The 15,798-nt window shown below is 42.1% G+C and overlaps 1 protein-coding gene and 1 long non-coding RNA gene across 7 annotated transcripts in view; one reads left to right on the forward strand and one right to left on the reverse strand.

The window, feature by feature from the left end:
* The window catches only part of LOC142016128 (multiple inositol polyphosphate phosphatase 1-like), a 47,259-nt gene that overhangs the window by 30,603 nt on the left and 858 nt on the right, over positions 1–15,798 (forward strand). For 3 of the 5 annotated variants that reach the window (XR_012646301.1, XR_012646300.1, XR_012646302.1), the window contains exons 5-6: positions 2,268–2,338; positions 3,307–3,416. Coding sequence is in view for 2 of the 5 variants with exons in the window: in XM_075000347.1 (XP_074856448.1) it covers positions 2,268–2,292 (25 nt within the window). In the remaining 3 variants the exon portion in view is untranslated. Of the gene's footprint in view, positions 1–2,267; positions 2,339–3,306; positions 3,445–15,798 lie in introns of those variants that run through there. The other 2 variants (XM_075000347.1, XM_075000346.1) reach the window with 2 other exon arrangements.
* Positions 1–15,798, reverse strand: part of LOC142016130 (uncharacterized) — a 40,987-nt gene that overhangs the window by 16,085 nt on the left and 9,104 nt on the right. For both annotated transcript variants that reach the window (XR_012646305.1, XR_012646304.1), the window contains exons 2-3: positions 3,248–3,423; positions 802–906 (exon numbers count right to left, since the gene is read on the reverse strand). This is a non-coding gene — a long non-coding RNA (uncharacterized LOC142016130). The remainder of the gene's footprint in view (positions 1–801; positions 907–3,247; positions 3,424–15,798) is intronic.

A 15,798-nucleotide genomic window follows, 5' to 3' on the forward strand; every position in this document is an offset into this window, starting at 1 on the left:
TATTTCCCATCAGAGATGATCTGATAAAACATGATAGAAAAAAGAAAGGAAAAATACCTGGCTCTAGAAGTTGTAGCACTAACTGAAGGTATGCCTACTGTAACTACTGTCGCTTCCTTTCCTTGTATTCCAGCCCACCTCCTTCATCTCTGTGTTCAGTAGAAACCTTTGATCTCTGGCTTGGGATATAAGCTTCACATTTTTTGCATTACCTATCCCAAGCTTTCAAAAGAAAAAAACTGAAGGAATTTTTCACTCTATGTACAACATTGTACAAAAGGGCACAGTAGAAGTGAAGATTGCTATCCTTTGAAGCATCAGGTGTTAGGTGTGGGAGGCTTGGTGGATTAACTATCTACTTGGAATTAATTATAAAACTTGATGGATTAATTATCTGGAACATGAACTAAGCCATTGTGGTACATCTTGAACCAGTCTGTCAGAAGTCCATTTTCCAAATCACGTGTGTCCAGTGCACGCAGCATAGAAAGCAGTGATGCTCATGTACATATGCGATGCTGGATTCAATCCTTAATTTTTGCGTGCACAGAAGTAGTCACACCTTGGTGAATGTAAGATCCTAAGGGCTTTTATAGAGCTGTACCATTCATACAAAGCATTTCCAAGGAGACTTCTACAAACAGCTTCTAACATCTGGGCTGAGAAATGCCTGCGCCATTTAATCAGGCCACTCTACTCTGCCAACAACCACTTGTGAAGCGTACCCCCCTTGTGTCTTCATCACATGATGAGCATCCCAAAGAACAGAAATGTGAGCTAACCGGCTAATATATTGCTTACCTCTACCCACGAATATTTCCCTGATACCTCTCCAGTTTCCCAGGACTCAGTAGTGTTGATTAGGATCATAACGGGTATGGCTGGAACCTTAGTCAGTACTCCTCACTACAAATGAGAGAAAAACAGCCTGAAATAAAAAGGACATTATTCAATCTTTTCAGATTATTTTTCCTTTTGTCACGTACCAAGACTGTGGCAAATTGATTTTTCTAGGAAACGCAGTAATAGAGGGCATTAGGTAAGCTACTGGAGCAGCACAGGTTCTCTGTGACATGTCCAAAATGTAAGACATCCTACTTCCTTCAGGCTAAAATTCCAGAAGACAAAAGGAAGCCAACATCTGTGTTTTTGAGAAAAGGCTTTTCTCATAGCCGCTTAAGTCACAAGGCCTCTTGGCTATGAGACCTTTCATATTCCTCTATTTGTGAGCTTCTGGGCTATTCATTTACGGCCCAGATCCTCTGAAAACCAAGCATGTGTTCTCCTAGTTAGACCTGTTAAGGTTCCCCTCAAGGATCTATGACAGAGCCAGGCAAAATACAGCCTGCCAAACTGCTGGATCCAACCTACAGATGCAGCAAGGAGCCTCAGGCAGCTCCCCCTGCCCCCATCCCCTCCCACTCAGAAAAGCAGCTGTGGGGCCCTGTTTGTTTTTAATATCTTTGAGCCCCTTGAGGGGAAGAGGTTTAAAGCACAGACCCCTCTCCCCAGTACAATCCCATTGGCTGATTTTTGGATCATTGGATGTGTATAATCTAACACACAAATGATAAAAACCAGAAGAAAGACTATAATTAGCAAAAACTAATCTAGGTAAGGAAAAAAGTCTATCAAGTCATACACGAATGTAAACTCAAAGGGAGAAAAAAAATCAAACTGCATTTTGGCTACTAATCACTAGGTGGTGAAGATGCACATAAGGAATATTTCCTTTTGATCAGTTCTCAGCTGGCAGCAGAAAAGGACAACATACTAAGGACATTGATAGTAATAACTCTCCCAAGAGGGAGTTAAAAGCACATATGTATAGAAAAGGAAGCAACTATAAAGTGGTAATGCAAATAATTGATATTGCATCTGAAACATAGTAGTTCATAGAAATAGTGACAGAAGGAAGAAGTGATAAACCTTGAAAAATTAACTGTAATAGTTACTAAACAGGAAGACATAGGTGGCTGTTCCTTCAACTGACAGAAAAGAGTAAAATAATTGTGGTTGATGTTTGTTTTATGCATGCGCACCATCTGTTATGTTAGAAATCCGGGGAAGAAGAAAACATAGCTGCTTTGCCCTAGATCAGTGTTTTCCAAATGGTGTTTCCATGGAACTCTGGGATTCCATGAAGTGAAAATAAGGGTGCCATGAGAAAATTCTATTACAATAACATTTTATGATTTAAAAAAGTATTTAAGCATTTATTAATTTTTATTGAAAACAATTTTCATTTTTTTTTTTTGCCACAATAGGTGTCCCTGTGTAATGCCAGCTTAACCAGAGAGTGGGGACGATGATGTTAATCCTCAACGCTGTGCATGTAGTAAGTGGTGTGATCTCCTGGTAGGGGTTCCACAACATTCTTTCGAGTTTAAAAGGGTTCCATGGCCAAATAAAATTGGGGAACAACGCCCTCGATCCCAATAAGTCTGTAATTTACATTTCTGGCTCTCTAGTGCCACCTATTGGAACTGACTGATCTAAAAAACCCACCACAATTTCCCACCTCCCCTCCTAGCCTCAAACTTAGAGATTTACAGGCTTACGTATTTCAAAATAAGCATACCAGTGTTTTGAAATTATTTTGAAATAGCAGCTGCATTGTGTAGATGCTAGCAAAATTATTTCAAAGTTAATGACTGTTATTTCAAAATAACTTTGCTGGGTGCACATACCCACAAAGAGTAGGGTAAGTATGTGAGTGTAGAAAAGGTACAGATAGCTCCTTTCCTTTAGCATGAAAAGCAGCATGTCAATGTGTGGTCTAGGGCTTTGCTCAAGGAGGACACAATAAATGTATGGGGACACATATGAACTCTGTTTTCTGAAACTGGAGATTTGCTGACTTGAGTGTCTGGAAGGGCATGCCCCAGCACTGGGAGACCTTAACTCCTTGTTAACTGAAGTTCGTGCCATGGAAGCATAAGATCTCTCAAATCCCCAGGTTGCACTCCTGCCAAGACTTGGTATTATTGAAACCATCCCTGACAAGTGTTTGTCTAGCCTGCTCTTAATCTCCAATAATGGAAATTCTGCAATCTCCCTAAGCAATTTAAACCAGTGATTAACCACCTTTATGGTTAGGAAGCTTTTCCTAATGTCCAACTTAAGCCTCCCTTGCTACAATTTAAACCCATTGCTTCTTGTCTTATCCTCAGAGATTCAGGAGAACCATTTTTCCTCCCTCCTCCTTTTAAAACATAATTAAGGTACTTGAAAGGTGTTAGGTCACCTCTCAGTCTTCTCTTCTCCCATCTAAACAAATCCAAGTTTTTCAATCTTTTCTCACAGGTCATGTTTTCTGGACCTTTAAGCATTTTTGTTGCTCTTCTTTGGACTTTCTCCAATTTGTCTGCATCTTTCCTGAATTGTGTCACTCGGAACTGGACACAATACTCCAGGTGAGACCTAATGAATGCAGAGTAAAGCAGAAGAGTTATTTTTCATGTCTTACTTACAAGTAAAATGCTGAAAAGAAATCAACATTTGTTAACTAAATCATTAAAACATTATTGAAGTTGAAATTCCCTGCCCAGACCTCTGAACATCTTTCAAAGGACTGCTACTACAGTGATATTTTACTGAAGGAATTTATGTACCATTTTAATAATCCGGCTTACATATTTACCTTAATTGTGAGATGAACTGTAGATAATGGCTAAAAGTTCACAAAACATTCCAATCACATACACTAATAACGTTGAAGGGAAGAAATGAAAAAGGGATATAAAGACTACAATATGTTAAAAAAAAAAGGCCTAATAGAGGGACTGCGTTAAGATCACATCTGGTAAAACCTCCTACTATCCAAACCCTTTAGCCCCACCCCTAGCCCAGAGCCCACATGCCTTCCCACACCTCAACCTTCTGCACCAGCCTGAAGAAAGTGAGTAAGGGCGTGGGAGAGTCGGGGGGAGGGGCACCAAGCCTCAGAGAAGGGGCATGGCAGAGTAGGTGTCTGGGGAAGTGACAGTGTTAGATTTTTGCCATGAGATAGTTGACAACCCTAGTCTTTAGTAAGAGATTTGAAAGATTTAACAGTGTCTTTGCCATGCAGCCTGATACCTCCATATACCAAACCTCAAATCTTGTTTAAAACTGTAAGTCAGACAATTAGACCTTTGATTCTTTGAACCCATAAATTCCATCTACAAGTAATACAACAGCCCTAATCCAGCTTCCACTGAATGAGAGTTTAGTCTTTGACTTAACAGGAGGTAGATCAAGAATGTGCCCTTCCAGCTAGCACTTCTCTTGTTTGTGGCACAGGGACTGAAGTTGGAATTTTTTATTCTGATAGCTGGGCTCATGCTCCAGCATACACAAAAATGACATGTGTGTAACCTGTTGCTTGCTTCTACCATATTGTATGTCACATTACTTTAGCCTTTAGCAGTGTAGCCATAACTGCGTAACCCACAGAAAGGAAACCCACAGAAAGAAAAACTTTCAGATTAATTGGTAACAGCCAAACTTCTTTTTAAAGCCTCATATCAGAAATCATCATGTCCAAGAAGGAATTTTCTCTTAACTCCCAGCTAGGCACTTCTAGCATTAAAACTATAAGGCGATGTCTACACTGAAACAAAACTTCGAAATGGACATGCCAATGGCCAGATTAAAGAATACTCATGAAGCGCTGAAATGCATATACAGCTTCGAAATTGCTGCATTTCGCTGTCACATGGCTTGTCTACACTGGGGTCCTTTTCGAAATGATCCCACCAACTTCAAAATCCTCCTGTGAGTTCATAGGAATAAGGGGATTTCAAAGTTGGTGGGATCCTTTCGAAAAGGACCCCAGTGCAGACGAGCCACACAGCAGCGAAACGTGGCAATTTTGAAGTGCTGCAGCTGCCGGCATGCTAATAAGGCACTAAATATGCATTTCAGCACCTCATTAGTATTCTTCAATCTCATTAGCATAGCCATTTCGAAGTTTTTACTTAGTGTAGACATAGCCTAGAAGTAAATATGACTTCCAGGACCTGCATCCAAAGGGCTCCTGTCTATATTCCTGAGTAGAGCATGGAATGATCAAAGTGGCAATATAGTTATTCTATAGCCCAGGGATGGGGAACCCCTGGCCTGTGGTGCAGATCCCAATTGCAGCTTGCCTGGATTCAGATCTGGACCACAACTTGCCTGGGTCTGAAACCCGAGGTTCAGGGCTCTCCCCCAGATCATCCAAACCATAGTGGGGTTGGGGACTGCAGAGCCCCAAGCCTTGCGGGTAGGATCAGGCAAGCCAGGGCGAGATCTACATCATGGACTCTGCTGCGTGTAGGAGGGCAGGAAGCAGCTTGGCATGGCAGCATTGCTATTCACTGCCATTCCCCTAGCCAGGGGAAGGGGATGGGAACCAGTAGTAGCTGTGCTGCCTGGAGCTGTGCTGCCTGGAGGCTTTATCCTTCTGCTCTGATTGGCCAGAATTCTGACCAATCAGAGCAGTGGAGGGCAGTGCTTGGGAGTGGAGGGAAGGGGTGCAAGAGCCATGTGCATCTGGGGATAAGCAGGTAAGCTGCACCCCCGTTGCCCTAACCATGCACCCATCCCAAACCTAACATCCACACCCCCACACCCAATTCCTGCCCCCTCTCTCTCCCAGACCCCTCACCCCACCTGGACTCCTCGCTTCTAGAGCCTTCTTCCCACCCCCACTCCACCCCCACCATCTCCCATGACTCCCTCCCTCCCAGATCACCCGCCTCCAGCCCACATCACCCCCGCACCAACTCCTGCACCTTCCCTCCTGCCCAGACCCCATAGTCCTGGCTCCCCCTATAGTTGGGGACCACATCAGTGAGGGGTTTGGGGGTCTTTTTCTTCTCAGTTGTGTGGCCCCTGACTGAGTTGTCTGTGAGTCAGTGGTTCTCAACCCAAAAAAGCGTGCTCACCTCTGCCATAGCCTAACCAGCTATACAAACTGAATTTTGTTGAAGCTTAGAAAACCTGTAGAAGAGTAACGATGAGATGCTTGACATATGTTCTAAATTTCAAAATCACAGGTAAACCTAGTCCTAAAACAAACATCCAGTGACTTGAGATATCTTGTTACATAAACCATCAGCTTCTAAACTCATAGTGGAGCTAATTTGCTTTGTAAATAATGCTGTCATTACAATCCTATTAAGTTTGGAGTAAATTTGAATTGGCAGTTTGTTGCCCAGCTGTAACAATTTATCTTGAATTAACAGTCTTTCCTATCAGATCTTATGATACTCATTTCATAGTTTTGCTGCCTCCCAATAAAAGTTATTTTGCAATAATAATTCAGCTGCAGAGTCACTGCAAGTGGTTTATTAATCTTATTGATTTTGTATTGGGGGTGGGGGGGCAGTTTTAGCTCACCTGTGAAAAAAGCAGCAGAGCTCATGTAGCCCACACACTTTTGTGTGGTTCAGTGTCCCATACAGTGGCACTTATATCACCTCACAGAGAAAGCATGAGTGTTCTCTACAGCCTAGACTGAGAGGCAAGGTGCTTTTAGCTCAAACTGTAGTGATCCCTGCACTAAGCTCTAGAGCTCCTAGGTTTGAGTCTGCTTGACGGCACTTACATTCACACAGTGACTCACTAGCAAGGGAAATGGCTTTTTAAAAACTCGGGTTTCCAGGGGGATGGAGGACATTTTTGGCTCACCTGCAAAATAAGCCCCACAGTTTGCAGAACTGGCCAGAATGGCTACTTACCTCGGCATGATGGGAACCCTCCTTGGAGGCCAATAAACCCAAATGTAGCAATGCTTTAGTCACACTTTCATTTTCAAAAGTGTGAAGTCACCAAAAGTTGTTTGCTGCCTGGACTTACTATTTCAAAGGAAAAGCCTTTGTATCTTGACTCCCTGTGCGTGGCAGTGTGAATACACCATTTTTTTAAAGTTTTTTTCCTGAAAACAAACCCAGCAAGTGTAGACAAGACCTGTTGCTATGTCTACACTTGCACTTGCCCAACAAAACTTTTTTTGTTCTTGGGTGTTTAACCTCTTCCCCTCCATTCCCCATGACTAACAAGTTTTTTGCCTTGGCAAGTTCATGTGTGAACACTGTTTTGTCCACAGAGTGAAACCCACTTGCGGTGGTGAGAGTACTTTATCAGCAATAGTGCTGACAAAAAGCATTCACACATGCTGTCACACTGACAGGAGTGTGTCAACAAAACTTTGTTGCTAAACGCTGTGTAAAATATAGACATACCCCATGTCTTTTAACATACAAATGAGGACCACCAAGCAAGGTGGGAACTCTATCTTTCATTCTACCACTGATGCTGAACCACAGGGCAAGAAGAAGGGGCTGAACCTTATGTCAGCTTTGTGTATGTGTAAGGAACAATAGTTTTATTTGAAAAAGCATTTTTCTAATTGTTGAGCGTGTTGTGACACAAGGGCAGTTACAAATTGAGCCAACCCAGGATCACTAGAGTCACTGAAAAAAGTACATAACCGAGAGTCCAGAATTTGGCTAAGATGTGGACTCCTCCTCTTTAGCATCTCTCTGAAACTAGACCTTTCATTTTCAATAAATCACTCTCCTTTCCATTGGAGTTCCAGGTATATAGCCTGCAAACATTGCTCAAAGCCAAAACTAGCCTTATTTACATTAGAAAAAATGAAATATGCTAGCAGAGCTGAGAGAAGTGCAAAAAACCTGATTCATTAATTGTATTTGTGAAGTTGAGCTCAGCCCAGTCAGAGATTTCAATCCCCTGCTATTTGTTTTATTATTCAGAGTAGGCATTCATGAAAGCGTTCACAAATCCTGAAGTTCTGAGAAGCTTGCACAAACGATTGTCCAATAGTTTGTACCAGTACCCCATTACTCACTGACAGCTCTTTGTTCTTCTCCAGTTTAAAAGAGTTCAGTGGTTCCATCAGGGACCAGATTCAATAATGTGATTTAGATGATAACATCAATAACCACATCTCAATAGTCATTTACACCAGTTTGTGAACAAAATAAAGGATTAAATCAGGCTGAAATTTAACCCACCTAAAGCCTTTTGGCAGCACAGCTATCAAAACAGTTTATGTGGGACTTCAGAAGCAGATAGGCCTTATTGAGTACCATTTCCACAGTACTTGGTGGGTACTTGTGCACAGAACAAATGCGTTTAGAGTCATTTGGATTAAATTGCAAACAATTAGACTTAGAACAAGCTACATTCATAATAATTATTTTTCATACTGAATAGCTTGATCCAATTCCTAAGGACGTGTCTTGGCACATTCACACCCTTTCTCCTGAGGGCAAGGGCACAGGGGTGGATGTGGATGTCACTTGTGCTGCTGCCACTCTGTAGGCTGTTTGAATCAGGCCATCACTCCGTGCCTATGCAGCCCAATGGCCAGAGTCAGTAGCATAGTCCTAGGGTTCAGGGCAGCACAGCTCCATGGCTAGAGTTCAAGAGATTGGAGGCTGCAGTCCCGCTAGTGAGGCTCAGGAACCAGGCCCCAACCCAAAGTCCTGGCAGTGGGCAAGTGCTCCGCCACTCACTCAGCAGAGAATTCTGCTGTAACACACTGAGTTTACATGGTGAATAGTAGAGAACCTGTGTCTTAAATATTGAGTCTGTTCTGGTCTGGCTATGGTCTGAAGAAGTGGGTCTGTCCCACGAAAGCTCACCTAATCAACTATTTTGCTACTCTTTAAAGTGCTACTTGACTGCTTTTTGTTTTGAGCTTACATGAGTGGGAGAAACCACTCGTGCACTCTCCCTGGTTCACTTACTACCATTTCTGGAGTTGCCATGATTTACACAGCTGCAGTATCCTCAGAGCCCTCAGGCTCCACTGGCTCACTGCAGTCTCACAGACTCTGGCTCCTGCTGTCTGGGTCTCCAGCTAGGTTATCTCTGGAGCTTCAGTAGCAAGTCCCTCCTCTCCAGCATCCAGCCCAGCCTGAGCTGCTCCCATTTATAGTGCCCCAGCAGTTGGAGCATGCCCAGTCTGGTTGGAGGGGCAGGACTTCCCCCACTCACAGGGTTTTAACTCTTTCTGTTTTAGTGCAGGGTATGCACACCCTATCACAGAGCTATAAAACATCCACTTCCATGGGTTTAAAGCTTTTTGAAGCAAAGTGGCTATGTAAGTAGTGAGTATAAGTATAGCATAACTATGCAACCAGGGTGTCTGATACAGAACCTCTCTCTTTATTCTTTATCTTCCCATACCTTAGGGTGTATATGGCACCCATCAGTGTCCACTATTTATTTCACTCTTTTTGGGCTGGTCTCTTCAGGCTTTGGAGTGTCATGTAAGTTTATTTAGCTTCGTTCTACATTCTTCTTCATAATGTTCCTTTAATCCACCCTATGTGTCTTTCTGGGTGACACTCATATTACCACAATGTGCAAGTCATATTGGTGACATCCTCAAAGCATATTATAAATATGTTCGCTATTTTCTTCACCCACATTTGATGCTTCCATTTGGCTTGCTCAACTTAGAATTTCTGATGTTGCAAGAAACTCATTCCAATGAACTAATTTCATCCCATTCCATTGTAGATTTCCATTATGCTACTGTGCAAAGGACAGGCATGAAGTCATATTTTTGTGGCAGTGCTAATCGTGCTGCTTTTCCAAATCCCTTTCAATTTATGATAGTTGTTTGCTACTTTTGATATTTATTGTTTGACATCTAGCATATTGCCACCATTCTCCCCCTTACTGATTAACAAACCAACTTGTTTTTCTGCGTCTTCCAAAAACCACGTCTCTTCTGCCATTAAACACTCTGAAGAACTGAGCAGGCCAATGTCTTCAACAAAATCAAGGTCATCCAACTGGAGTTTACCATTTACCCATACCACTTCTCAGTTTCATTCTTTCGTTACTCTCCTCATGACAGTCAATGACCAATTCAAACAAACAACAGTGGGCCTAGTACACTCTTCCCTGACTCCAGTTATTACACAAAAACATTGACAGATGTTGTCCATATCTCTGAGTGTACATTTGGCATTATCGTACAGCTCCTTCATGATTCTCATTATTTTGCTGATATTTCATAGTTTGCCATAATTTCCCAAAGATTGTCTTTGTGTGTGCTGTCAAAAACCTTCTGGAAATTATGAAATTTATCACAAGAAGTGCTTGCCTTCTCATGCTTTGATTTATAATATGTCTGACAAAACAATATGGTCATGATCTCAGAGACCTAAAATCTGCTTGTTCCTCTCTGAGCAAGAGCTCTGTTTGTTTCTTGACATGTTCCAGGTGGATGTTCCACATGCTTGTCCCAGGCACAGACAGAAACATGATTCTTCTTCAGTTATTACAAGACTTCTTTCACTGTGTTGGGTTCGTTTCTTCCCTCCATGTTCTATACAAAACTCTAAGGAGTAGTGAATGGTGAAGGGAAGGGCTATTTTGTCACTTGCTTTAATCATCTCTTCACTTTTATTCTCTGAAGTTGCCTTCTGATTTTTAAGTCTATGGATGGCTTTTCTAAACTGCTTCATTATTGTGTCTCCTAATACTGTATCAGACTTGGATGGTCTTCATCACATATCTCTTATAATTCACTCGGGCTTGGTTTATATAAAACAGCCTGACAATGACCTGCCTATCTGTTCTTTGTTATTCTTCTATACCAGGGTCAGGAACCCCCAGCACAGGTGCCAAGAGAGGCATGCAAGCTGATTTTTATCAGCACACAAGGTGGGAGCACAGCCCTGTCCCTCCTCTCCCATGTAGACGGGAGCTTGCACAAAGCCATGTCACCTGGGGATTAACGAAAGACCAGGTAATGCCACCAACCACCACCTAAGCAGTAAGGCTCTGCCTCTTTATTTATTTATTAATGAAGATGTTGTAAGTAGGACTATTGGTGACTTTTAAAATTATCACTGGCACTTGGACCGCACATAAAGGTCAAAAGGTGAAATTTCAGCACACCAGCTCAGAAAGATTGCTGATCGTTGCTCTACACTAAGGAGAATTCAACAGTCTCTCCAATACTACTAGTTTCTGTTTACGTGTTCAATTATCTTATACAAGACTATAAGCAGCTCTGACCTATCGTTCATTGTAAATGTCTTGTTTAAAAGACAGGGTAAAAAAAAACTTTCTGTGGATCTAATTTTCATAAGGATAATGGGATCACGTATCTTGTTGCATACCTAAATGATTCAGCACCATTAGAGGGAAACTAGCTGTGTTTTTTAAATCACTGAGGCTGTATTAGCATAAGAATTTTAATTACAAAGTCACAAACACTGATGGAAAGCACTTTTTTTCCATTCAAGACCTTTTAGTTACTTTATGCAGCTGCATAAGGGCTCTGCCCTGTAAGTTGATGCACTCTCTCAAATTCCCCTGAGCACAATAGATAAAGAAAGTGTTAGACCCAGACCCTGAACAGGTATTTAGGCACCTACATCCACTGGAACTGAAAAAAAATTAAATACCTTTGAGGATCTGGGCTGAGGTGGGCAATAATTTTTGATGGGATGAAGGACCTTCAAGATTTTGGAAAGTGGTCGAGGGCTGCACTTTTCTATGGAGAGGATGCAGGGTCTGAGAAGGAGGTTGCATGCAGAAGAGAGCTCAGGAGAGGGTGTTGGGATGTAGGAGAGGGTGTGAGGTCTGAGAAGGAATTTGGGTGGAGGGGATTGTGACTTACAGTAGGGGTTTGGGGTGCAGGGTCAAGGAGCGGGTATGGGTGCAGGAGAGTATTCTTGTCTGTGGGAGAGAGTTGTGACCTGGGGCAGAAGGGACAGGGGCGTGCAGAGGGCTTCGGTGGTGATCTCGGACAGGGAATTGTAGGGGAGGAGTTCCAGATGCAGGCTGTGTCTGAGAGGTGCTTACCTCACTGGCTCCTGGCCAGCACCCCAGCAGGACCCTGAGGGAGGCTCCCTGCCTGCTGCAGCCATAGGCTGCTCAGAACAACTGGCAGATCCCTCTCGGTGCCATGCATCCCTTGTTGGGGAGAGGCAGTGACTTTGCACGGTGGTCCCCACCCGCCCCAAACCAAACTGACACAGCTCCCATTGGCTGGTTTCTGATGACTGATAGAGCTGGGGGCAGGGACTGAGCACAAAGTCATCCCCTCCCCCACCCCGCTCCATCCCACAAGGGAGGCACAGAGTCTAGAGGGAGCCACCAGTTGTTTATGAGCACCCTGAGACTGGGGCTGGGGCTGGGCGCGCAACTGCAGCAGAGAGGGAGCCTGCCTCGGAGCCTCACCTTCAGGTTCCCATTGGGGTGGGTTGGATCAAAAGGCCTGATTGGCCCAATTTTGCCTGTGAATTGTATCTTGCACATCCTTTTATCTGAGCTCTAGTTCTTTGTAAAATGGACCTATAATTTACCATCAATGCCACAAGACACACACAGCCTAACCATTGCATTCAGTGGGGCTCTATGTAATTGCATTGAGGTCCATGGTACATCCCTGCAGAGCAGTTTGCAGGGCTGAGCTCTCACTGATCATAAAACAACACAGGCAAGAAAACTGGTAATTATAGTCAGAAAAAACAAAACTACTTCCATGCTACTAAAATCAAAGGTAAAGGTTGCTTTTTTTGGTATCAAAACAAAAAGCAGTCAAGCAGCACTTTAAAGACTAGCAAAATAATTTATTAGGTGAGCTTTCGTGGGACAGACCCACTTCTTCAGACCATAGCCAGACCAGTATATACTCACCTATATAAATTATTATATTTATTATTATAATTATAATAATATAATTATATATAATTATTATATAAGCTCACCTAATAAATTATTTTGCTAGTCTTTAAAGTGCTACTTGACTGCTTTTTGTTTTGATCGTATATAGACTAGCATGGCTCCCTCTCTGGTTTTTTTGGTAGTTTTTTCAAAATTTGTTATTTGTAGTGAAAATACAAATGCAAGTTATTTTCACATTTGTTTTTAAAACCTTAGTTATACTCTCTAGATAAACATTCAGGTAACATTCAACATTTTTTAGGTACTCGTACAGGATGGGAGGCCTATGAGCCTCCCTGCCTATAGCAGTGCAGGGCTCTTCTTTTGATCAAAGTTAATGTGGATCAAAATTCTGGCTAAGTATGCTAAGTTACATTGCTGAATAGACATGATTACCTTTTAACTGAATACAAAGATGGGAATAAGTTTGTTTTTGCACAGAGCAGGTTGTGAAGGGGAAACTTAAGAAGGGACAAGCTCAGGCTGTGGTTTATGCAGTGTTGTTCTTTCTGAAGTAAAAAGCCCATACCCCAGGAAGGACACAAACTTGGGATCAGTATGCTCTGTTCAAAATGAGCAGGCATTCTGTCTATTCAGAGGATCAAAGTAGCTGAACAGACACCTCTTCATAATTAATACTAATGTAATGCAATTATAAGGTATGTTCCACTGCAAAAGATTCTGAGGGAGAGTGGCAAGTTTTCTACAATATTCAAGAAGTGAGACAGAGTCAGTCTATACAAAGTTCTGGCTTTGTATTTTCCTCCATGTAGAGCACACTGTTCTCTGAGGAAGTGTCTACCCATCATTGTAAGATAGTGCTGCCTGCTCAAAATGGATTTATTGAACCTGGAGGTTTGCACCATTTGCCAGCTGAAATTTTCTGCAAAAGAATGCAGATTCAGCAACGTCACATTATTTCAAATAGGCATGCCAGTTTCCCCACAGCTGTTCATTTTGGGAAAAAAAAATTCAAAACGTTTCCATTTGTTTACTTTCCTTTCTCATTTAGATATTTCCTTTGATTTTAAAAATGTGTTATACCCTCAAAACTGTTTTAAACTAAATGTTTTGTTTAGCCAAAATTAATTTTACTTTAATTCACCACATTTTTTTAAACTTTAGTCCAATCTGAAATAAGGTCCCTCTCCCTGGGTTTTTCAAAAGCTTAATAAATAATCAACTGTTCAGACTACTCTAGTGCTAGCACTCTTTTTGTCACATTTAGGAGCACAGCATTTAAAAAACCTGCATGTACATTTAGCATAAAGTCTCTCATACCAATAGAACTTTTTCCATTAACTCTTCACTTGCTTGGTAAAATATTTTCCTCTGCATTTAGGAGTTTTTCTCTTTTCAATATTTTGTACACTACAAAATTTTTGTGTATAGTTCAATAAAGAAGATAGTTGGATATTAAGCAAACAAGAGTCTCCAATGGTGGGAGAGACTGCCTTGTACTTAACCACTTTCACAGTGCTTGATGATTGACAGATGAAACACTCGTGTGACTTTGTTCCACTATCTATTGGTCACTCGTTGGCCCGCATTCTTTCCATGTCTTGATATTCATATCTCAGCAGAGTGCACATTTCACCCCTCTGCATGCTCATGTTTCTTTTGTAGGGGGTGAACTTGCTCATCCAGTGGTATGCTGTTATCTGTATGAGGATTTGTCTGGTCATGTGTAGCTTGCTTCCAAATCAATGGTTTGTCCCAAGTCATTTGATCTTGACATGGTCTCCCATTTGTAGTTCTGGGAGATCTTTAGCTTGTGTGCCATTGTAAACTTTGGCCTTTGCCTGTCTCTCCCTTTGTCTGCTACTCCTTCCCTCCAATGGCAGTTGTAACATATGCTTGAGCTAGAAGCACCAAAGTATGTTTAATATCAAGATGCACGCATTGTATCTGGCTCTTATTAAAACCTTGTGGGAGGGTTTTTCCTCCCAAAACAGACATATATATTTTCTTTTCTTTCTACAGCTTTTAGTAGTCTTAGCAACTTTAACTGCTGATTCAACTTTGTCATTTCACTGTCTGTAATAAGACTGAGTTCTCATTCCTGGGTAATTTGCAAGTAAACTGGGGTCAGATCTCTGACACTGCAACACATATAATATCTAAAAACTCTCACTGCTTTCTTTGTGTTGGTCATTGCAATAACATCTGACAGTTCATCTAATTGACAGAAGTCTGAGAAGTAGTTTACAATGATGTGGTAGTGCTGGCCACCTCTATCTATAGGAGCCTCGGGCTCTCACTTGGTGGATCCTTTATGCATTAATCTAGCTCTAGAGACTACAAATCCCATGATGCCTTAGCAAAAGGAAGGCAACTGTGGCTTTTCTGCTAGGCAGGGAGAGCAGATGGTGATGATCTCCACATTTTGGGAAGCTAAGGCCTGCTGCTGAGGGCACGCTGCAGCCTGTGGTTGAACAGACCAGTTCAGGGCAGTTGTGGAACCTTCTTCCCAGTCCAGCAACTGTTACAAGACACTAAAGTCTGCTGCAGAAAAGTAGTTGTCTGTAGTCTGTGCCTGTTAAAGTGCTGCAGGAACCAGCTCCAGTGTCAGAGGAGTGTATGCCCTTGGATGGGATAACTGATGGCAGCGTAAATGCCTGTTCAATAAGTTTCATTTGTTTCTGTGCACATACTTTGTTCATTAATTTTATTCAAGCTTTTTTTTTTTTTTGGTAACCCTATTTCCCTAACTTAAGAAAACGTTTGTGTTAACTCTAATTTGATCAATTATGGTTCGGAGTTAAATCCAGATTATTACTGGAATAAGTATTCCTGGAGGTTCCAAAGGCACATAAGCGGGTTCAGGGACCAGCCAGGCAAAGGCACCACCATTTAAAATACCCTTAAAAATAGCGACTGTAGTAGAGGAATGTAAAGAGGATTCCCAACTATTCACCATCACCACTGGGACACTCAGGATCTCCCATAATATTAAAGCCTCCAGGCATGCCCCTGAGTGTTGCCTGCTCCTTGGTAGCCCGAGGAGGAAAGAGGTGAATTACCTTATTTAGTAATGAAAAGTTTAATTTCTGCTTTGCTCCATGGTGTTAGGGATGCTGCAGTTGTCTCTGTTACTTATCCTGCATT

This window comes from Carettochelys insculpta, chromosome 7, assembly GCF_033958435.1.
Source record: "Carettochelys insculpta isolate YL-2023 chromosome 7, ASM3395843v1, whole genome shotgun sequence".
Classification (NCBI taxonomy): Eukaryota; Metazoa; Chordata; order Testudines; family Carettochelyidae; genus Carettochelys; species Carettochelys insculpta.